The sequence below is a fragment of the Heterocephalus glaber genome, unplaced genomic scaffold (genome assembly GCF_053883595.1).
Source record: "Heterocephalus glaber isolate CG9 unplaced genomic scaffold, H.glaber_assembly_v1.0 deba00000901, whole genome shotgun sequence".
NCBI classification, from domain to species: Eukaryota; Metazoa; Chordata; class Mammalia; order Rodentia; family Bathyergidae; genus Heterocephalus; species Heterocephalus glaber.
The window spans coordinates 7,155,444-7,179,652 of record NW_028258171.1 but is presented as its reverse complement, the minus strand read 5'-3'; the positions used below and the strand labels follow the sequence as shown (position 1 = coordinate 7,179,652).

The following is a 24,209-nucleotide window of genomic DNA, read 5'->3' as shown; positions in this document are numbered from 1 at the left end:
GCTGTTAAATGCCAATAAAAACTCTACATACTATCTTGGGTTTAACATAACTTGACCTATCATGACAATCATAAAATAAAGCATACTGTTTAAAAAATGGCCTCTATAGCTCAAATAATTTACACAATTATAATATGGCTGTAGATAAATATCTTAAATTGGAGCTGGAAGTGATTTGTTATAAACCTGTATCTTAAACAGACTTGAATATAGCTAAAAACCTAAAAAAAGATGATTTTCCAATACACTGCCTTTCATCAACTGTTATATAGAAGGAAACATTGAAAAATCATCCTACTGCTACATCTGTTATGGGTATGCTTTTGTTTATAGACGACTCTCCCAAGCCCTGTGTTCTACTTAGTAAATCAATAAATTTCTTTTAAAATTTCCAAAGGGAAAACAAACAAAAAAAAGGTATCAAAATGTCTGTAACCCTTTTTAATTAAATAATCTTAATGTTCACAAACAATTCAAGATAACTTGGGCAAATGGCAACATCAGTTTAGAGGGACTGTTGTCCTCATTTAGCAATAAAATATATTACATACAGACCAAATTTGTCATCATAGTTGCCAAAGTGAAAAACCAACCACTGGTTTTTATGAAAGATATTCTAAAAATCACGAATACATACTTTATCTCTTTCAATTGCTTCCAAAAGCACCTTTCTTGATTTGAGAAGATTTTTTTGTATTTTGAAAAGATGTCGGGCTAGTTTGATAGCATAAAACGATGATTCATTATTTGATCTGGCATTCTTAATAGCATCCTGAAGCAAATGTTCAGCTTCTTCCATATTTCCATGCCGTCGCTCTAAACTTACTCTTCGCAAACGAACCATTGCCAATCCCAGAACGCATTCTTCAAATGTTCTCAAGATATTCCTGGCTTCATTAATATTACCTAGAAATAGCAAATAAATATTTATGCTTTTTTTTAAACTTCTGAGGTATCCTTTATAGCAGATACTGAAAACATTAAACTGGGCATTGTAGCCCACACCTATACCAGCACTTAGGCTGAGGCAAGAGGATCACAAGTTACAGCTTTGTCTGGCCACTTAGCTAAATCATGTCTCAAATTAAATATAAAAAATAAAAAGGGCCAGGGATGTAGCTCAGTGTTAGGAGTATTTCTGGATTTGATCCCTACTACATTAAAAAAAAGTCTGTAGGGCCGGGAATTTAGCTCAGTGGTTCCACCGCCTGCCTCGCAAGCGCAAGGACCCAAGTTTGATCCCTGGTAGCAAAAAAAAATAATAATAAAGTCTGTAAATGAAATCTAGCCTTCTGCCTATTTGTATTACAGAAAAAGTGTAGGGCCAGGGATGTAGGTCAGTGGAGCCATAACTTCCTGGCAAGCACAAGGTCCTAAGTTCAATTCCCAGTAACCCTCAAAAAAAAGACTTAAAGTTTTCTCATCTGTATCAGGGATAATAATTACCTCACAAAGTTACCATAAAATTAAATGTGGTAATCTGTATTAAAGCATTAATGAAAGAAAAAGCGTAAACAGTCATCTCCTTTGTTATTTACTGTTTACAGCTGCTTTTGTGCTACAATGGCAAAGATGAATTGTTAGGACAAGAAGGACTGCAAAGGCTAAAATATTCACTATCTGACCCTTTACTGAAAAAATTTACGAAGCTCTTCTTTACACAATCTTCAACACTCAATTTCTTAATAATGTCCTGAAATAATGTCCCAACAGTATCACCTGAATTTCCTCGTTCTTACCCTGCTGTTCCTCAAAAGCTGCCCAAAGCATATGCACCATGGGTTTCTTTGGGAGATGAATAGTGCAAGCTCTGCTGAAGACATGCCTCACTCCTTCAATGCTATGGTTTTCCATGTACTTGGCATACTACACACAGAAAAAAGGAGATACTGAATAATTTACAGTTGAACAAGCCATTAAATAAGTGACAGAACGATAAAATTCTATTTTTAAACCCATTCGGCACCTTTATTGAACCACTAGACTAGTTTCTGTAAGGAAGGACGGAGAGGCAACGAGGTTGGCATATGCAGCAGTCAAATCTGGTTGCAAGCAGACCATCTCCTAATGCAACAGATATAGTTATATGAACAACATTCAACAGAAGTACAAAAAAAGGTTAGTCACTAGATCAATGTTTATAATGTATTCAAGTTTAATAGTGTATGATTTTCTTACCTTAATCCAAAACTCCTCATAGAGGGCACATGATATGACACATCTTTCAAAAAGAACCACGACACGTTCATGAGTTCCATTTTCTATTTCAAATTCTAAGTATTCTTTCCAGTTTTTTAATTGAGCCTTTTCCAGTGGTTTCACATGAAAATAAGGTCTTTTAATCTGTAATAAGATTATAACATGACAATGAAAGTAAACCTATACCAATTCCAAAATATCTACTGTACAGTAAAAGTTAAAATATAAATTAATAATGAACCAAGAGATTTAATTACCATACAATTTTGTATTTTAAATTAAAATTTCTTGAATTCTTTGCATTTTATAAATGGAATAGAATGCATTTTCCATTTATTCAGTTATTTTTCTGGAATTATACTTTATTTTTTATGTATAATTTTTATTTATTTAATTTATTTCTTGCTGAATATTTTCTTTTCTTTTCTTTTTTGCTTTGTTGAGACAGATTTTCACTTTGTAATGCAGGCTGGCCTAGAACTCACTATGTAGCCCAGGATGACCTCAAATTCACAGCAATCCTCCTGCCTCAGCCTGCCTGGGTACTGGGACAGCAGCCGGTGCCACCAAGCCCAGCTTGAATATTTTTAAATTGAATAATTATACCATCAGTAGTTGTCTGTGGCTAGAAGTGACTGGAGAGTGACTAAGGGGACCTCTTGGTGTGAAAAATAGTTCTGTATCTGACTGTGGTGATGATACAATGTGCACACATTTATCGAAAGTTACTTTACAGCCAGCTACAAAAGTCCACGTACAACATAATTCCATTAATGTGAAAAGGCCACTATAGGAAAATCCACAGAAACAAATTATTAGTGGTACCTTAGAACTTAAGAGGTGTCAGAGGTCAGTAGGTAGACTACAAGTACACTAACAGGTGAAGGGTTTCTTCAAGTGATCACAATGTTCTAAACTTGACTGTGGTGATTATTGTACTTATCTCTAAATACATTATGAACTCTTGAATTGTATATTTTAAATGGATGAAGTGTATGTCATGTAAATCATTATCTTAAATGCAGTAAGATTATTAAAATTATGGGGAAAATTTATTTTGCTATATATCTATCTAAAATGAGCACATTTTATTGTGTATAAAGTACAACCCAACAAAGCTGATTTTAAAAAGTGAATTGGGCTGGGTATGGTGGCACATGTCTGAAGTCTCAGCACTCTGAGGGTGATGTGAGTTTGAGGCCAGCCTGGGCTACACAGTGAGTTTATAGCCAACTTGAACTACATAAAGAAATCCTGTCTCAAAAAACCAAAAAAGAAAAAAACTTGAATTGGGTAAGCAGAAAACTTAGAGATCCAATCTGAATTTAACAGGATTCCAAAACTGATAATGGAAAATGATAATACAAAACAATGAAATGCATATTTAGCTATTAAATACACAAAAAGAAAAAGTAACAGAGGCACTGCTATCAAAACAAGATATATATATATTAATCCTATCTTTATTATTTGAAGATTATTTCAGAAAAAATACTTACACCTTCTTCAAATGTCCACCTTTTACTAACTTCATGCTCATTATAATTAAACATTTCTTGATGAATTTCAATGATCCTGTGTCTCATGTTCTCTATTTCAGTTATTAGCTTGGAATGAAAAATAAATCTCATAAATTACATACTGAAAATTTTTTAATATTAAGTATTATCCACAGATTATTTTAGTCTTACAAAAGCAGTGGGTTTATAACTATTATCAATTAGTTTTTCCTTACTTCTGTGGTACTGGGGATTAAATCCAGAACCTTTCATAGACAAGTGCTTTATTGCTGAGCTTCTTCCCCAAACCCTTTTATTTTTCTATTTTTTCAGATTGGGTCTTGACAAGGCTGGCCTTGAACTTGCAATCTTTCTGCCCCAGACTCCCAAGTAGCTGAGATTATAAATGTGCACACTATGTCAGCAACAACAATTATGTTTTTAACTAAAATTTTACCAGAATATCCTAATAAACCTTTTTATTACTTTTAATAGACTAGTGGGTTACAACCTAGGCAAAATATTCCTTGTAAAGTAAATTATTTCTAGATGTCTCATTATAAGACAGAAAAAAAAAAAAAGATTTAAGGTGGAAAATCTAAGTACTGGAGATCCAACCCCCAGGAGCTCTCTACCACTGATCTACATGCCCAACCCAACTTAGTTTTTGAGATAGGGTCTTGCTCAAACTTATAATCTTCCTGCCTTAGTCTCCCAAGTAGCTGGAATTAGGGGTGTGTGACACTAAATCCAGCTTCTACCTTAAATTTGTATTTAGGTGCTACATGCCAGCTACATAAATTTATTACTATTACAACACATGTAGTCAACGGTCTAGTTTCTCATGCACTGAACAACTTTTGAGTAAGTCTGGTTACCTTTGCTGGATCAGTTATGTCTTCAATTCCTGATGGTAGATCATCACCGGGAGGACCATCATCACCACTATGTCCATTTACAGAAGCTAACTCCCTTCGCAGCTGGATAAACTGTTCACCAGTTAAAAGATCTCTAGGCAAGTTATTCTGTACATGTTCTTTAAATCTAAAGGAAGAAACAGTGTATGTTCTATATTTACATCATAATTTTAAATCCCATGTTAGGTAACTACTACCTATTAACATTTCAAAGTAACTGGTTTAAAGACAAAAATGAAACTATCATAATCTTCTTCATTCCTTCCTGTACTGAAAACCTACTACTTGTGTGCAGACATTTCTGTCTTGCCTTTGCAGTGGAACGGATAAGGCACAGACAGGCACAAATTCAAACCTCAGCTCTGTGTGTTAGTTATTTGACTTAAAGTTTTTCCCTTCTCTACACCTTAGTTTTCTCATTTGTATCATGAGATAATAATTATATCACAAAGTTACCATAAAATTAAATGCAGTAATCTGTATTAAAGCATAAATGATTAACAAATGTCAGGAATTCTTCCCCACATACTAATTACTCAATTCATGTGTGTACTCAATAAGCCAATATAACTGCCCTAATAAAGATCACTGATTACCTCTTATATGCAAAATTAAATGAATGTCTATCTTACAGTACAGTCTCTCTCCAAATAATATTTTCTGTATGTAAGGATGCTAATCATATCTTATTTTTAAAATTTTTTTCCTCCTTTGGATTCTGAGTTAACCACTTTATTGCTGGTTTTTCTCTGAGTTTCTGATTGTTTCTTGAACTCTTACTGTTCCTCCTTCCTACTTGCTCTACTTGCCCTCAATTATTACCAAGAATTCCACTCTCCAATTTGTTCTCTTCTGTTTTTATATACTTTCTGGCCAATGTCATTAATACAGCCCGAAATAATAACTGCATAATAATACATCCACAACTACAACACAAATACAAATCTTTCTCCTAAATTCTAGATTGGTATGCCCCAATTACCAACATGTGACCCACCAAAAATTAAAATTAATCTATAGACATATTTTAAGAAAATGCCATCTTGGGCCGGGGATTTAGCCCAGTGGTTCTGTCGCCTGCCTCGCAAGCGCAAGGACCCGAGTTCGAACCCCGGTACCAAAAAAAAAAAAGAAAATGCCATCTCAGTATTTTATTCACGTAAAAGATTTTAATTGAAAACCCCAGGTTGGAGAGCTAAAATATCTACCACAAGAATCTCCCATACAATAACGCTTTAAATTAAATGTGTCATCTTCATTTGAAAATACTCTCAGCATTTCTAGTCTTTTTTTTTTTGGTACCAGGGATTGAACTTGGGTCCTTGCGCTTGCGCAGCAGGCGGCAAAACTACTGAGCTAAATCCCCGGCCCAGCATTTCTAGTCTTAATGGCACTGTCAACCATTGAGTTTCCTCATCTTTTTCACCTAGCTTACCACATCCCACTGAATACCAGGTCCTAATGATTCTATTTTCTAAACACATCCTTAGGACCAGCTCACTTTTCATCTGCATAAACAAACTGGTCTGCAACCCCTTTGCCTCACATTCCCATTCTCAACCCTTATCAGAAATGTTATTTCTGAACATGAACACTTTGGGAAGCTGAAGCAGAAAGATCTCAAGTTTGAGTCCAGCCTGGGCAACTGATAAACTTGAGACGCTGTCTCAAAAAGAAAATTACAAAAAGCTAAGGACATAGCTTAGCATGAAGGCCCTGAGTCACTGGAGGTAAAAAAAAAATGTAGGCATAACACTAAAAATAGTAAACACAACTATCTCTCTCTTGCCAAAATCACTTCTGTGCTTTTCACCCTTCAAGGCTAAAATTTAATACCCCTTAGATAAAATCTTTATTCTGACCCAGTCCTACTTCAACTTAATTACTAGATATGGTTGCCCATGTGCCATATGCACCAACCTTGTTTGTTTGTTTTTTTAAAGACAGGATCTCTGTGTTACCCATGACAGTCTTTAACTCATAAGCTCAAGAGACCCTCCTGCCTCAGGCCCTCCAGTGATTGGAGGATAGATGCTTGTCACAAGAGACAGGAGACAGAAATTCAAAGCACTGTTATCAGTACTAATGTAACTAAGTATAGGTATAGGGGTGGCACAAATGACAGCACAGATTCCTCAACTTAAGTGAACTGGGGAAAGTTCCAGAGAAGACAATTACATGGTAGTGAGAAATAAAGAGTTCACCAGAAAAGTGCAAAATGTAGTAGTCATAAAAGTATAAAATATTTCCTTTGGGAAAATTATCATTTTTTAGGTGTGCTGAGATTAGAAACTATTAGGGATGAATCCTGAGACATTAGGCCATATCATGAAGTACTTATGCTGAAGATTTAAAATCAGACATTATCTCAGAGATAACAGTCCATGTACATCCAATATGCAAGCCTACATAATAGAGGTATTTCCATTAAAGCACTTAGAATATTTTTAAAAAATATATGCCTCTTCTTCTACACTTCTGGCCAACTTGAGAGCAAGACCATCCACACAAAACTTCTTTGGGCCTTTTTCCTACAATGTAAATGAGTTATCAACCAGTATACAGCAACTGCTAAATAAATGACTTTAATGAGGGGACATGTGCTAGGCAAAAGAAAATAGCTCAGTGGTTCTCAAAACAGCCATGTAAACTAGTTTGCACAAAACTAAGATTTATTATTTACACAGACTACTTGGGAGTTTGTTATAAACTGATAAAGAAAATAGTTTTCCATATATTAAGTGAAAAACAGCTGACTATAGGGCAGAAATGATGTAATCCCACTAATTTCTATTATAAACATATATTCATTTCTGAAAGCCTAGCAGAGTTGGGCACAGTGGTGCTCACCTATAATCTCAGCTACTTGGAGAATCACAAGTTCAAGGTTAGCCTGAGCAACTTAGCAAGACCCCGGCTCAGAATAAAAAAAAAAAAAAGAGGGATATAGCTTAATGTTAGTCCACCCCCGGGTTCCATCCCCAGTACTGGGAATCAAAAAGAAAACGCCTAGCAGGATGCTCATTTAAAAAAATGATAGGGCCTAGAGGTGTAGCTCAGTGGTCAAGTGAGACTATATCAAGAACTTTTAGGCCACTGTCTATGCTCCAACTAGGTCCAACACTTACTAACTCTGTAACCTTGTGCAAGCATAATCTCTCTGTTACTACACTTTCATAAAATGGGAGTTAATAATAATACCTACTTCACTGCACTATTGTAAGGAGTAATTAGTAAAGCACTCGGACAGTATGGGATATGGTAAATGCTATATAAGTGTTTCCTAAAGATATGTTTTTCTTGCCGTGAGTATGCTGGGAGCCCTGCACTACAGATCACTATGGCCAGGCCTAACTTGCCTCCTCCCGCAGATGAGGCAGGGTCCCTTGTAAAACAGGCATCTTGTTCACTTCCTCCCTCAGACACAGCCCCACAGCGGGGGGCAGGGACAGACAACAAGAGGGCGTGATAAAACAAGGCCTGGTCAAAAAACAGTCTTCCTCCCTGCCCATTTAGCAAAAAACCATAAAGCATGATGTTCTACAGACCTTAGCTACTCTCCTGGCTCCCATTACAAACCAGCCCCTTTTACCTCTCCCTACACTTCCCTTATCTCTACCACTATAAATAAACATGCTACAGTTGCCTGGTGGTCTTTTTCTTCCATCAGGAGGAAGAGCCCCACCTGGCCCCACCTTTTTTATATCTCTTTGTCTTTGTTTTTTCTTAATCTCCCACCATCATGTCTCACTCTATAAACCCCTCAGTCACACAGGCCATGACATGAGTAGTTACCTTATAATCAAAGATTAAAAAAAAGATTTTACCTATAAACACAAAAAAAGAAAACGATCCCTCTCTGATGTATCAGGGCTTTTAATTACTTTCATATTCAGTCAACATGCATATTTACCAAGCATTTTCATGTGATAAGTTTTATGTTAATAATGTCTTTCACCAAGTATCTGCCTAGGTCATTATAACCTCGAATCTTTCCATTTCCTCCACTTCATCAAAACTGGAGGCAGTACATTCATACCTACATGATTCCTTTTCTAACCTGAGTTTGCCTGACTTCTATTTCTAGCAAGCTCGTCCACAGAACTTCACACATGCTTTACTCAATCTTCTAATTTTTGTAATAAAGAATTTGTATCTAAGTTTATGCAATATAACTCATAAAAATTATGACAAATATATAGAAAATATGGCAGTTAAAACAAAGGCACAGAAAACAGGCTGGCCTCACGTATTACTGAGAAAGACTTTTGGGTACTTATCAGTGGGATGTTTTGCACACAGCAGTAAACAATACCGAAGTCACAGCACACAGCACTGTCTTAACAGTAATCATTAAAATGAAAATTAAAACAGGAAATCGTGGTGGAAAATTTACATGGAGTGATACTGGATTGCCTGAATATAGATAAGCCTCAATATAGAAAATAAATCCTTCACTGTTTTTGGATATAAGATATTTGTGAATAAATGAAATATATGTGTAGTCAATCATTAAGTTTTAAAAAGTAAGGTGGGCACAGTGACATGATCCTATAACTCAGCTACCTGAGGCAGGAGAAACATGAATTAAAAACCAGTCTGGGCAACACAGCACAAATACCATACTAGAAGATAAAAAATTTAAATAAATAAAAAGCATTTACGACATGCCAGGTACTGTGTTAATTTAGTAGTACAAATAAACTTAGATTCCAGTTTCCCATTTCATTACTTTGAAATACCTTATGGAAATTAGAATTCCTGTGTTTCCTCACAAATAAAATAAGGAAAATTTTCTAGCTAAATACAGCAAAATTCTTAAATATTTCATAAGATATAAGAAAATATGTGAAAATTAACAAGTCTGTAAAACACAATTATCTAGCAAGAAAATTTATTTGGTTTCCATCTAAATATAAGAAATCATTTCAAGAGAATTATTACAAATGAACCTGAGTAATCAAATGTCTCTCAAAGATTAGACTTTCAACCTACCTCTGAAAATGATGACTATACAGCTGTGTTGGAATACCAAGAATACGATCATAGATAGCTGTAACTTCTCTCAGGTTTCCCTGTTCATTTTCCCAGTTTATATACATTTCCCACAGTCTGTCAGATCGGAAATCTGTTCCTGCAGCTAGAACAGCATGCTCAAAAGTTCTGAAAAATTAAATTACTCTTAAGTTATCTTTCCAAAATAAAATCACTTTGTTTCTAAATTTAGAAAATGATGCTAAATTCAAAATTATATTCATCTGCTTCCTATGCAAATCGGGATTAAAAAAATCGAAGGAAGCTGGACAAGGTGGTGCACATCTGTAAGCCCAGCACTCTGGAGGCTTAGGCAGGCACATACCAAGTTCAATACCAGCTTCAGCAACTTAGCAACTTGGTGAAACCTTGCCTCAAAATAAAAAAAAATTTTAAATAACTCTTAAAAAGGTTGGAGATGGGAGCTGGGGATTTAGCTCGGTGGTTCCACCGCCTGTCCCGCAAGCGGAAGGACCCGAATTCAATCCCCAGTACCAAAAAACAAAAAAGTTGGAGAGGTAGCTAAGAGCAAATGCCCAGGGTTTAATCCCAAGTACTGAGGAAAAACAAAAAGAGAAGAAGGAATACATGAAAGCATACAATGGTACTTAAAAGAAGAATCAGTGAGAGATGATAAAGGGAATATATATCTTATATAATTTTATCTTTTTTGGGGGAAGAGAGAAGGCAATATTGAGGATTGAATCCAGGGTTTCACATATGCTAGGTAACCACTCCAAGATACATTTCCAGCCCATAACTCTATCATAAATAAAATAACAGTGTAAAATGTTGCAATCAAGAGTGACACTGAAGACACTTAAGTATTTGTTAAACTTGAAATGTATGTAATACAGATTCATTTATGGAAGATGACAAAACTAAAGTAAGAATTTAAAAAGGTAAATTTTACCTCAACATAAGAACTGTTTCTGGCAAAAATAACTGCAACAAGGAATCCAGCTGCTTTGTAAGGTAATGAGAAGTATACATGTATTTTAAAACTCTCAAAGGTCCCTCCTACTACTAAAACTTCTTAATTTATCACAAAATTAAGTACTGCATTTTAAAATACCTAGCTCATTTCAAGAGATTTCTGTAGGCACTTTTGGGGGGAGGAGGGAACTGGGGATCGAACTCGGGACCTTGCACTTGTAAGGCAGGTAGCAGCACCACTGAGTTAGAACCCGGGCCCTTCTGTATATTCTTTTAATGACTGGATTTGATTATCCCAATGGAATAAAACTCTTGGATATGTATTTTCAAAATAAATACCTTACAATCAAAAAAGATTTTTTTAAACATAAAACTAAATTCCCTAAATTAACTTACACCTTTAATATAATTTCATCAAAGCACTAATGAATTTTTTGGGGGGGTACCAGGGATCGAACTCAGGACCTTGTGCTTGCGAGGCAGGGGGCGGCACCACTGAGCTAAATCCCCGGCCCTAATTTCAACTTTTGTTCTACTCAAAATTCATTAGTGCTGGCCAGGGTTTGAGACAGGGTCTAGCTGCTGGGATTACAGCTCAGCCACCTTAAACAGAGTTAAGACATGCCAACACTGGAGGAAACACGCTTAACATAAAGAGACAAAAGATTAAGTATGTGAGTAGGCCAGCGTGGTAGTGTAAGACGGAGGATTCCAAATTTAAAGTCAGCCTTAGTAGCTGAGTGAAGCCATGTCTTACAATTTGAAAAAGCAGGGCCAGTGATTCAGCTCAGCGGTGCCGCCACCTGCCTCTCAAGCTCAAGGACCAGAGTTCGATCCCCGGTACCAAAAAAAAAAAAACTCAGCATAAAATTTAAAAAACCAGTAAGAAAGGGTTGGGGATTTAGCTCAGTGGGAGAGTGCTTGCCTAGCATGCAAGAGGCCCTGAGTCCCATCAATCTCCAGTACCATACAAACAAAAAAAGTATGTGAATGTAAATGTGAATGCATGCATGCTGTGTTTGTGTGTAAAGTTTTCAAGAGAATAAAACAGATGTTACTGTCCTTGCAGAACCTCAAAAGTGACTCAGGAAATTAATGTGCCAGATATTGAGCAAAGTGGAAGGGAGGAGAGAGGACAGTAAGACAATGAAATGACAGCACAATGTTTAGATGAAGGTTTGCTTAAGGAATAGTCAGAAATCTTCAACCACTTTTCCTGCCCAGTTATGGGATTTCAGAAGCTAGATTTACGTCCCTTGGGGAGATTAGATGATCCATCTCTTAAGAAGAGGATGGCTCAAGATTAAGACTAACACTTGGTGTCCCCCAACAAAAACTTGAATGGCTACCTGACTGATATAACGTGAAGCTCTCCAGGCCAGCTGACAATGTCCCATATAAAACATACAGAGCTCCCAGGTAGCTTACAAATATCTAATCTTTAACATCAGAAATCAAGACCACACATTGGACAGCAAAAAAATTTCAGAGAAAACAGTGCCAAGACAGAGGAAAACTTTATTCTTAATACACTCAAAGAAATAATAAAAAGATATGCAGCTGTCTGTAAAATAGTAAGAGGCTATAAAAAAAGAACATCCTTAAACATTAAAAATCTAATAGCATATGTTAAAAATCCAATACAAGAATCAAGGAAATACCTCAAAAAGCCAAATAAGTTCTATGAGATGAAAAGTAGGAACAGAAAAGATAAGAAGATTCAATGATTAAAATAGAAAGTTCAGTATCTAACTACTAAATAACAGAAAACCAACGGAGGGAAATTATCAAAAGAATATCCACAATAGTAAAATTTCTACTGAGCTAAAACTGTCATCTAATATAACATGTCATAATGTTTAAAACTAATAAAGATGCACTAGTACAGAAGTATATGCAGTCAAAACCACCAGAACAGCTAATATCTGCAAAGGGATAAACGAACTCCTTTTTTTTCACAAGCAGTTTAACAGCAGCTGACTTCTTAAACTGTATGTACGATGCTTTGCTTTGAAAATTAAAAACAAAAATACACTAACAAATTCCTATAATCAATAAGAAAAAGACAATCCAATACAAAAATGAGCAAATGATATAAACATGGAATTTTTAAAATGGCTCAGTGTTGGGGGTACAGCTCAGTGGCACAGTACATACCTCACATGTGAACAGCCCTGGATTCAATTTCTAGCATCAAAAAAAGGCATATAGAAATGATGATAAATCAGAATAAATATTCTAGATATAGCAAATTAAGAGATACACAGAGGACAAAAAGAAAATCTGACACTCCTAAGGAAAAATGACTACTTTTGTACACTGTTAATGGAAGTTTAAAGTTGATACCATTTTTTTGTTGTTGCTATTGTTCTTTTTTTTTTTGGTACCGACGATCGAACTCAGGACCTTGCTCTTGTGAAGCAGGTGGTGGAACCACTGAGCTAAATCCCTGGCCCTGTTGATACCATTTTTGAAGAACATCTTAAAACTTAGCTGTGTATTCCCTTCAACTGAAGTTCCACTTCTAGCACATGGTACAAAAATACTGACTTCTATAGTGATGTTCACTATAGCGTTATTTCCTATAAATAAGGAACTGGTCAAATAAAATACAGCACTTTCATGCTATAAAGTATTTTTACAGCGGTTAAATATATGGCAGAGAAAGATTTCAAAATATTATGTTAAATAAGACAAGTTGAACAACAATATGTAAAATGCACAAATATGTATGCAACACATATCTGAAAACACATTAAGGCATTAAGCAAGACAGGAGTTGGACTGGGGACACAAGTAAAAGGGGTGTGGAATGAAGGAAGGCTTTATGATGTTTTTAAAAATAATCAAGAATAAGCAAAAAAAAAGAATAAGGTTTTTACATGTATCATCTTTTAAACAGTGGGAAAGAAATATAAATGTTAAACTTCCAGTTTAGCATTCATGAGCTGTTCTATTATCAATATGGGAATACTTATTTACATCTTCAAATGAGTATCACTGTGGAGTATCAATGTTTCACATACCCTCTTATGGTACTGTTTGTCTCAGGATCTCCAGGGTCCAGTGTTTCTTTTAAGAAGTTTATATAATGTATCCAAAGGTCAACACTAAGAGGTATTGCCTGAAGCCCCCGCCGATACACCTAAGAAGAAAACAATCAACTGTACTTCAAATACTTAATTATTTCTTAACAGAGAGGTAACACTGTGTTATCCGGTGAACCTTAGAAATACTAATTACTGGAATTTTGTTTAAATAATCTACCATTACCATTTGGGTGGAGGTTGGATAGAACATGGCAATGTTCTGATCCCCACGTGCAGAGTCTTGATCTTCAAAGCGCAGCAGTCCCTGCATTCTGACCGGGTTGTGTGGGCAGGCTTTGGGTTACAGACCATAGGGCACAGACCCATTAGAGCATCAATGACAGCGTCTGACCAAAAATGCAATAAGACGTAGCAAATGTGACTAGCAAACCAACTATATTGTTTGGAAAATGAGAAATAAATGTAAGTGAGAGAAAAGCCCTGCCCTACTTGTTAAGCTGCAGTGTAATACAGAGGCTTGCACTGCAAAGCTTGACAAACTGTAGAGGTTTAACGCACCTGCCAACAAAGAGAGAAAATATTAGCTACAAATGCCACAAGAGTGACAAATGCAAATAAAATACCCTATAAAAATTGTTTGACCATAAATGGTAGGTACTGCCAGCCAAAAAAAGTCTTGTTTTGTTATTAATTGGCTTACAGTACCTAATAAAGATAACTTTATTCAGTGATGTACGCACCTCATCTGATTGTTTAATGTTGTCATGTCGTTTTTCAAGATCTGCATACTTTTTCCAGTAACCATAGCAATACGGATAGTGTATGAAAAATTTGTCAAATGCTTTCCTGGCAGCCAGCAAGTGATTCTGATGAAAATAAAACAAGATGTTTAAATATCCTGGAAATTCTCATTTAAAAAATAAATAAGGAACTAACCCTGTCAAAGGCAAAGTAACTTTTCTTTTTTAATAGTACTAGGGATGGATTTCACGGCCTCACATGCTGTACCACTGAGCTATATCCTCAGTCTACAATGTATCTTTTATTTTGGCAATGTTACACACATGCCATACAAACCCCAATTATTACACAACATTAGGCTTTGATTCTACTGGCTCTGCATAATATACAAATGTTGTGAGTTCTTTTCAAAGCTAAAAGTGTATGGATATAATATTATTCAACTTAATTTAAAAATTACTTAAAAAGTCAACTTTCATTACAAAACAGTAAGGCCTGAACTGGTATTAGTTTGGTTAATCGGTCCATCTGACACTATTTAAATAGTTACTAACCTCCTGTTCTACATATTGAAGCAAATATACCCAGCCTGTAAAATCCTGAGGATTATTCTCTACAGTTTTCCAAAATTTGTCATATTCTGGAGGAAAATTTGCTTCTGTTTCTGTCACTGTCGCTGGAAGGTCCACAGTATTTGTCATTTCACTTTCTTCTGTAGATGCATTCACACTGGGAGAGCCATCAGGTGACTGTTCCATTTCTGTGACATTCATAATCTCAGTACTGAAATCAGCAGGATGTTCTGCTACCGCCTCTGAACTGTTGCCTGTGCTGCCATTATTAGAAGTTCTGTACTCGTCCATGTGAGAGTTTTGCATAGCTATTTCTTTTGTCTTCAGTTAATTATCTGTGGAAACACACACCAAAAAAGTTATGTGGCATCAACAACATCTTTTAAAAGCCCTATTTAGCTATTAAGAAATACATTCATTTGAATATACCTGACTGATTCTTTCATCTCTAAGTAACAGAAAACTTACTGACAATAGTTTAAAACAAAGAGGAATTTATTTTCTCACACAATGGGAAGCTGGGATTGTGCTACAGGCTTGATGGCATCAGGGATGGTATTTCTTAATTTTCTTGCCCAATCCTTATTATTTCGTAGACATAAATTATTTGAAACATGTTCAAATTCCAGATAGTAATGAAGTGGAAGAAAGGAGAACTGCACTAGTCACGACTATACCTTTTAATGAGTGTCTTAGCTACTTTTCGTGTCGCTGAGACAAAATATCTGACACCCACAAGTTAAGGGAGGAAAGGTTTATTCATAGTTTGTAGAGGTTGCAGTCTGTAGTTGGCTGGCTCCAAGGCAGGGTGGCACATGGCAGAGGGGCAACAGATCATGGTGGTGGAAGACAGCAAAAGCAACAAGGGATCTTAACAGCATCTTTCTGCCCCTTTTATTTTATCCCCACTACTTAGGGTGGGTAGCACTTACACCCTTAATCCTAGTACCCTTGGGTCTAGCACTGCACCATGAATCAATCACATACTGTAGATTCAACCACCTCTAAGAAAGCCCCACCAATGACTGCATGAGGCTTTGTCTAGACAGAGGCTTTGTCTAGACACAACCCATAACAATGAGAAAAGCAAAAACTTACCCAGAGCTCTGCAGGTTTGGGATTAGGCATATTGCCACCCCGAATAAAATCAGTGTTTTATCAGTGAGGAAGAATGGTGAGAGGGGATATTGGATAATGTCCACTAAATAACATGCAACTTTTCTAGAGATAAAGTATCAGCACTTCCCCAAACATAGTGATCTAGAAATTCCATGATTTATAGTATATACCTATGGGTAGGTTTTGTTCCTCTGAATTATTAAGGGAGCTTGGTACAAGTACAACTTCCTGGGACATAACCTAGGATTCAGAATCACTGAGGTCAGAGCCAAGGAATCTGTATCTCTTTTAAAGAGTTTACTAGCTGACTTTTGTGAGGACACTAGATTTGAAATTTTCTATACATAAGGAAATAAAGTAGTCATAAAACTCCAAAAAAATAAAAGTAGCCAGCCAATCCAAAGTTGGCTTTTCTTTGAAATAATAAAATTACCTTTGCCCAGCTCACATAACTGAGGTAAACCAAAAGAATATAGCACTCATCCTACTTCTATGAAGAGAACTATTAACATTTTTATTGCATTTTATTTTATTGGGTGTAAATTCTAACAATGTATGCTCACGTACAATGAATGTGTGCATGTCTGTCCAAGACACAAATGTCTGACAACACAAATATACTATCAAAAAAATAATTCCCTTCTGTCTGGATGACTGATTAATGTTACCAACTTTTCCAAGCTGAAAATCACTTCAAGCCATACAAAAAAAATATAAATTTCTCAATTTATTCCATTCTTCCTCCTCCTAAAAGACACATCTGAGTATTTTTCCATATGTGAATTAGCTACCAGTTTGTGAGGTTTTAATAGGTCAGTTTTTCTTTTAAAGTTGTTGCTCGATGTACTTACTACCATACCTACCTTATTCTAACTTAAGTGGGGCATAAGAGTTTCTTCTGAAATCAGCAAATTTACCACACCCCTGTATCTTCAGAGACTGTCAACTACTCCACACCCCGCAATTACAGTGTTGTAAAAGGATTAAGAACACCAGCCTTACCATTAGGAAAATAATTTTGCTGATTACTTCATAAAACAAAGCCAAAAGAATACACTGATATTATTAAGTTATCCCAACATATTCTTTATAATGTATCAACAGTACCAGTATTAGTTTATTCTTAACAATCACTAATAACCTCCAACTAGCAATATAAAAAAGCAAACAGCACAGAGTAACTTTTAAAGAGAGAAAAATAACAGTATGGTACTGACATTAAACAAATCAACCAACTGAACAGAACAGAAAGCCAAGACATAAACCTTCTTGTACATGGTCAGCTAGTCTTTACCAAGACAACCAAGACTACTCAATGGGGGGCCGGGGATTTAGCTCAGTGGTTCCGGCGCCTGCCTCTCAAGCGCAAGGGCCCGAGTTCGATCCCCATAACCAAAAAAAAAAAAAAAAGACTACTCAATGAGGAAAGGCATTCTCTTGAACAAGTGGTGTCAGGAAAACTGACAATACAAGCAAAAGAATGAAACTGAACCTTTAGCTTTCATTACATATAATAACTAATTTAAAAATGGATGGAAGGGCCAGGCATTTAGCTCAGCAGCACCACTCCTGCCTCCCAAGCGCAAGGTCCTGAGTTCAATCCATGGTATAAAAATAAATAAAATAAAAAATAAAAACAGATTGAAGAGGCTCCGCTTTTTGGCTGCCATGCATTGAACACATTTTCTTCTGCCATCCGGTTTCTGTCTTGGAACTAGTTGACCATGGACTGAAACTATGGTGAACAGGACATTTCTGTTACCCAGCATCCTGAGAATGAAGAAGCAATTCTTAAACAATTTTCAAGGACTCAACACGACTGTTATCACATCACTTGCTTCTACTGGAGAAGTAAAGGAGTGAATTGAAAGCTACTAAGGGAAAGGAGACCTGCCAATATTAAACTAGAGGAGGAAAGGAAAGAGAAGTAGGTAATTCAAAACTCATAAAAAAGAAGCTGACCAACTTTGATGACAACTGTAGGTGAGTGGAAGGAGAGAAAGAGATGAGTCAAAATTGACTCTAGGCAACTTGACACGGGGCATGAGTGGACAATAGAATTAGGAATATAGAGTGTGACTGAAGTCTGAATTATTGTAATGTTTGTCAGGTTCTGAGAATCTATCTTCAACATAAAAGTAAAATACAGAAAGAGAACAAGCATAGAAAAGGGGTTAGTAAGACTAAGAAAAAGGAAAAAAAAAAAAGGTACAAAGGTACCTCATTTTCCAGCATCAAGGCAGATTTTCTTTTTTAACTTTTCCCCTTGACTATTTTGAGCCTGACAGAATCACTGAGAGGAATGGATGTATCACTCAGCCTTTCAAACATGATTCATTATAAGACTAAGAATCAGGTCAACATGTGCCTCTGCAAGATTATTTAGTGGAAGCCATGAGTGTAAAACCACTCAAACAAAACCCAAAGGCCTTTTCAAAGTAATTCAGATTCCAGGAATGAAATGTCTGCATGGAAGCTTTGCGAATTAAGTAATGAATATCAGGTTTTAAAAAGAAAGAAATACCTGGAAATAGATAAGTAACATCTGGTGACCAGTTCTGAGGTAATATACTGTTCTCTATAGGCCGATCAATAAAAGTTTTCATTTTTATTTAGAAATGGGGCCATGGTTGAGAAAAATATGGTAACATGCCTGGAGGGCATATGATGAAAGAAATGAGGTGAACTAAAGAATAGGTAAATTTGGCATGTGTAGGAAAATAATTATATTATGAAGTACCTTGAAATATAAAAAAAAGATGTTCAACAGAATGTATAATTATAATTAGTATTAGATCAAGCAAAGAAACAAAAGTTCATATCCTAATGGTATAGCTCTATAACTAACTAGGTAAATTACTTTTCTTTAAGTGTAAAAACAGAATAATATCTACTAGTCAAGTTCGTTATGGGAAATAAATTAATATTATATATGAAAACACCAGACATAGCATCTGGCATGAAAGAATTGATAAACGCTGGGCCGGGGATTTAGCTCAGTGGTTTTGCTGCTCGCTGTGCAAGTGCAAGGACCCAAGTTCGATCCCCGGTACCAAAAAAAAAAAAAAGAATTGATAAACACTGACTTGACTGATTTTCATTACTACTTTTACATAATTGCATTTATAATGCACTTCAATAACACAGCAATAAGATCTTCTATATCTTATCAGTATTTCACCATTACATTCTTAAAACTGATGTCTGTCCATATTAATCAATTAGTCAGAATTTAGATTTCACTGCTTTCTTCTACCACTTCTTAGACTGTTGATCTTCTCTTAAATCCATTTTGTCATGGTTGTTTTATATATCCTTGAATAATTTTTTTCAGAAATGGTATATGGCTGGAAATTTTCTGAACCACTAAAATTCCAAATGTCTTTAGTTTGTTCACATTTCTGAGTGTAATTATTCTGACATATTGTTTGCAGGTTCAAAATTTAAAACAAAAAAAAAATGGACTGAAGAAGACTTAAATGTGAAACCTAAAACTGTAAAACTCCCAGAAGAAAATAATAGCAAAACTTTAACGATATTGGGTTTAACAAGATTTATAGGTATAAGAAAACCCAGGCAATAAAAAGGAAAAATAGACAAATGGAAGTGAGGTAGTGAAGCAGGAGACTGCAGCAAGGCTAGCTGGTTTGGCAAGTGGGCATGATCTGTCAATCTCAAAGATCCAGGACACAGGAGCAGAAAAAGAGTTCCCAAGCAATGTTCCTGGAACCAATCAGAACATGGTATCTTCAAGCCAGGAGTGGTAGCACACACCTACAATCCTAGCAGCACATAGGTTGAGGCAGGAGGATAGTTGTGGTGAACTGGAGGCCAGCCTACACTACATTGTGAGTCAAAGGCCACCCTGAATTACAGAGTGAGACCCTGTCTCAAAAAAACCATTAAAAAAAAGAGAAAGTGCTACGTTCAATTCTTCTGGCACATTTGGGAATGGTGGCACAAACCTGTGATCCCAGCATCCAGGAGGCTGAGGGAGGAGGACTGCTGTGAGCTCAAGGCCACCATGGGCTACATTATGAGTTCAAGGCCAGCTTGAACTACATAGTGAGACCCTGTCTCAAACAAAACAAACAAATGAACAAACAAAAAAATTTTTCTGGTGTGAAATCTGTTTTTGATAGGACCACCTAGATCTGATGTCAGCCTGAAAAATGGAAGGTACAAAAGATGTTCACAGCCAGGTGTGGTGGCCCATGCCTGGAATCTTGTGCTACATAGTGAGTTCAAGATCAGACTGAATTACAATGCCATACCCTGTCTGAAAAAAACAAAAACAAAACAAAAAGATGTCTGCCATCCTACTCTCACTCTGCAGAGTTTACTTCTTTCTCTACCTTTAATAAAACCTATGCCTACCCTTTTTCACTTGTCCAATTCTTTGTTCAGCACAAGAACCTAGAAAGGATCCCTGGAAAAACATCAACATCCCAGAACCCCAGTGATAGTAGAATAGAACAAATAAAAACTACACAGAAGGGAAACAAGGAAAATCATAATTTTCAAAATGAAAATTAAAGCTTCAGGACCCCAAGACCCCATTTATTTTCTCTCTTCTCCCAGATCATAGTAAGCCTGAGCAATACTTTTCCACCTACAAATGGCTTCAGCCATTCCCTTTTACTTGCAAAGTCTTCTTTCACCTGTGACTAGACCACATTTTCACCTGTAAATTAGGATTTCCCCTAACTGAACTGATCTTACTGTAAGGGGGCCATCCTCCCCCCACCCACCAGACCAAGACTAAGACTACAGATTATCAAATTCCACAGATTTCCACCACCAAAAACTCATAAGTATCCCGGTTCCAAACTGTAGTGCATTCACTTCTGTGAGTGCCTGCACTCAAGTGCACCCTAAAATCTCTAATAAATCCTTCCCATGCCTCTTGTTGACCCATCCTGAAAATTCTTTTTCTGAAAAAGGGTCAGTGAACCTGAAAACTCAGTCAACAAAAGGGTGAACTGGGTTCCTTATTTCACCTTCAGACCCAGCCTGGTGAGAGAAATACGCCAAACTTAAAAACTTCTGTGTATCAAAGGACACAATCAACAGAGTGGAAAAACAACCTATGGAATGGGAGAAAATATTTACCTATCATATGTAAGAAACAAGGTCTTTTCTATCAAAGGATATAAACAAGAGTGCCTCCATCTAAAACTCTAGTCCACCCCAGGCAGCCCCTCTCGAACACACTAAATTACAGGAGATGCCTAAATTCTGGGAAGATTGCTGCAGACCAAAGACAGCTCATCAATAGCCAAGGACTTTCTGTTCCCCACACCCTCTCCTCCCTCTTCTCCTTCCCTTCAGCAACCCTTTGGATCCTCCCCTGGCTCGGCTTCAACTAGTCAATTGCCATAGATTGTGCACTTTCAACCTAGCCAACGGGGAAAAGGTCAGCTGCTTCTCCTGAAATAGGGATAAAAGGGCCAACCCTTCTTTGTCCCACATGCCTTGCTACCTCATTGCTGGGGTATGCTTGTGCCCTTCTGTAAAAGTAAATTTGCCTTGTTGAGATTTTTTAGTGTCTGAGTGCTTTCTTACATGCACCAACAAACTGGGTCTAAGGGCTTATTTCCAACAATATATCTAACAAGGGGTTAATATCTAAAATATATAAAGAACTACAACTCATCAAAAAATCAATTATCTGAATAAACAATTTGAAAAGACATATCTCCAGAAATGATATACAAATGGCCAACAAGTACAGTACATGAGAAGATCCTCAACATCACTAATCATCAGAAAACACAAATTAAAACCATAATGAGATATGGTCTCACACCTGTTAGGGTGACTATAATGGGGGCCAAGTATATAACAAATACTGATGAGGATGTAGAGAAACGAATTTTTTTGTTTTGTTTTGTTACTTTTTTTGAGATAGGGTCTTGCTATGTAGTTCAGGTTTGCCTTGAGCTCACTACATAGCCCAGGCTGGCCTCAAACTTGCAGAGATCCTCCTACCTCTGCCATGTGCTAGGATTGTAAGCATACACTACCACACTCAGTAAGAAACTGGAATTCTGTACAGAGGGTCAACAAGAAGATCATACACCCTGGCCAAGTTGGATTTATCCCAGGGATGCAAGGATGGTTCAACATTCGTAAATCAATAAATGTAATGCACTATATTAACAGAGTCAAGGACAAATATCATATGATCATCCCAATAGATGCAGAAAAGGCATTCGACAAAATCCAACATCCATTTATGATAAAAACCCTACAGAAATTTGGAACTGAAGGTGTATCTCAACCTGATTAAGGCTATCTATGAAAAACCAATAGCCAACATCATACTAAATGGTCAAAAACTGAAAACTTTCATGCTAAAATCAGGAACAAGACAAGGATGCCCACTATCACCACTCCTCTTCAATATACTTCCGGAAACAGCCACAGCAATTAGAAAAGAGAAAGAAATAAAAGGAATAAAGATAGGAAAGGAAGAAGTGAAACTGTCATTATTTGCTGATGATATGATACTTTACATAGAAGACCCAAAAAACTCGGCCAAACTACTTCTAGACTTAATTGACAGATTCAGTAGAGTAGCTGGATTATAATTATGGTCAACACAGCCAGGGATTTAGCTCAGTGGTTTCGCCGCCTGCTGCGCAAGCCCAAGGACCCAAGTTCGATCCCCGGTACCAAAAAAAAAAATTATGGTCAACACTCAAAAAACAATAGCCTTCTTATACACAAATAACAGACTCACTGAGAGAGAAATTAGGGAAACAATTCCTTTTACAATAGCATCCCAAAAAATGAAATATCTGGGAATCTAACAAAGGAAGCAAAAGACCTCTACACTGAAAACTACAGGACTCTGAAAAAGGAAATCGAGGAGGATACAGGAAAATGGAAAGACATCCCTTGTTCTTGGATAGGAAGAACCAATATAGTGAAAATGGCCATACTTCCAAACCTACTACATAGATTTAATGCAATGCTGACTGAAATTCCAACAACACACTTCACAGAACTAGAGAAAACAATCCAAAAATTCATTTGGAGCCAGAAGAGACCTAGAATAGCAAAAGGAATTCTAGGCAACAGAGACATGGCTGGGGGAATCACAATCCCCAACTTGAAACTATACTACAAAGCTACTGTGATAAAAACTGCATGGTACTGGCAAAGAAACAGACCTGAGGACCAGTGGAACAGATCAGAAGATGTTCCACAGATAAGAAACAACTCCAGACACACTCAGCCACCTCTTCTTTGACAAAGGAGCCAAACACCCTCACTGGAGGAAAGATAGCCTCTTTAATAAATGGTGCTGGAAAAATTGCGTTTCAACTTGCCAAAGACTAAAACTAGACCCATATCTCTCACCATGCACTAAACTAAAATCTAAATGGATTAAAGATCTAAATATTAAAACAGAAACAGTGAACCAGGTGGAACAGAGGTTAGGTAGAACTCTTGAAGACACTGGTGTAGGAAAAGACTTTAGGAACAAAACCTCAGTTGCCCATGAACTAGCACAAACAATCAACAACTAGGATCTCATCTTATTAAAAAGCTTCTGCACTGCAAGAGAAACCACCAACAGAGCTAAGAGACAACCTACAATGTGGGAAAAAAATTTTACCAGCTGTACCTTAGACAAAGGACTACTATTTAGAATATAAAAAGAACTGAAAAAAAATCAGACCCCCCCAAATTCAAAGACCCAATTCAAAAATAGGCATCTGAAATGAACAGACATTTCTCAAAGAAGTAAAAACAGCAAATAAATATATGAAAAAATGTTCAACATCACTGGTCATTTGAGAGATGCAGATGAAAACAACAGTGAGATTCCACCTCACCCCAGAAAGAATGGCTGTTATCAAGAAATCAAAAACAAATGCTGGTGGGGCTGTGGGGAAAGAGGAACCCTCCTCCATTGCTGGTGGGAGTCCAGACTGGTGCAACCACTGTGGAAATCAGTATGGAGATACCTCAAAGAACTAGGACTAGAGGTCCCATTTGACTCAGCTATTCCCCTGCTGGGTATCTTCCCCAAAGAATTAAAAGAATCATACCACGATATATGTGCACCCATGTTTATAGCGAAAGCTTGGAAACAGCCCAAGTGCCCATCAACTGGAAACTGGATAAAGA

The 24,209-nt window shown here is 36.6% G+C and overlaps 1 protein-coding gene and 1 non-coding gene across 8 annotated transcripts in view; both read right to left on the bottom strand.

Moving 5' to 3' along the window:
• Positions 1-24,209, bottom strand: part of Prpf39 (pre-mRNA processing factor 39) — a 40,814-nt gene that overhangs the window by 4,741 nt on the left and 11,864 nt on the right. For 2 of the 7 annotated variants that reach the window (XR_002396895.2, XM_004835610.4), the window contains exons 2-10: positions 14,931-15,283; positions 14,376-14,501; positions 13,612-13,730; positions 9,611-9,778; positions 4,577-4,742; positions 3,699-3,806; positions 2,179-2,343; positions 1,740-1,866; positions 638-906 (exon numbers count right to left, since the gene is read on the bottom strand). Coding sequence is in view for 6 of the 7 variants with exons in the window: in XM_004835610.4 (XP_004835667.1) it covers positions 638-906; positions 1,740-1,866; positions 2,179-2,343; positions 3,699-3,806; positions 4,577-4,742; positions 9,611-9,778; positions 13,612-13,730; positions 14,376-14,501; positions 14,931-15,254 (1,572 nt within the window). In the remaining variant the exon portion in view is untranslated. Of the gene's footprint in view, positions 1-637; positions 907-1,739; positions 1,867-2,178; positions 2,344-3,698; positions 3,807-4,576; positions 4,743-9,610; positions 9,779-13,611; positions 13,731-13,858; positions 14,502-14,930; positions 15,284-24,209 lie in introns of those variants that run through there. The other 5 variants (XM_087208049.1, XM_021262743.2, XM_013075087.3 and 2 more) reach the window with 5 other exon arrangements.
• LOC147828814 (small nucleolar RNA SNORD127) lies at positions 493-578 on the bottom strand. Its single transcript, XR_015450099.1, has one exon. It is a non-coding gene; the product is annotated as a small nucleolar RNA SNORD127 (small nucleolar RNA).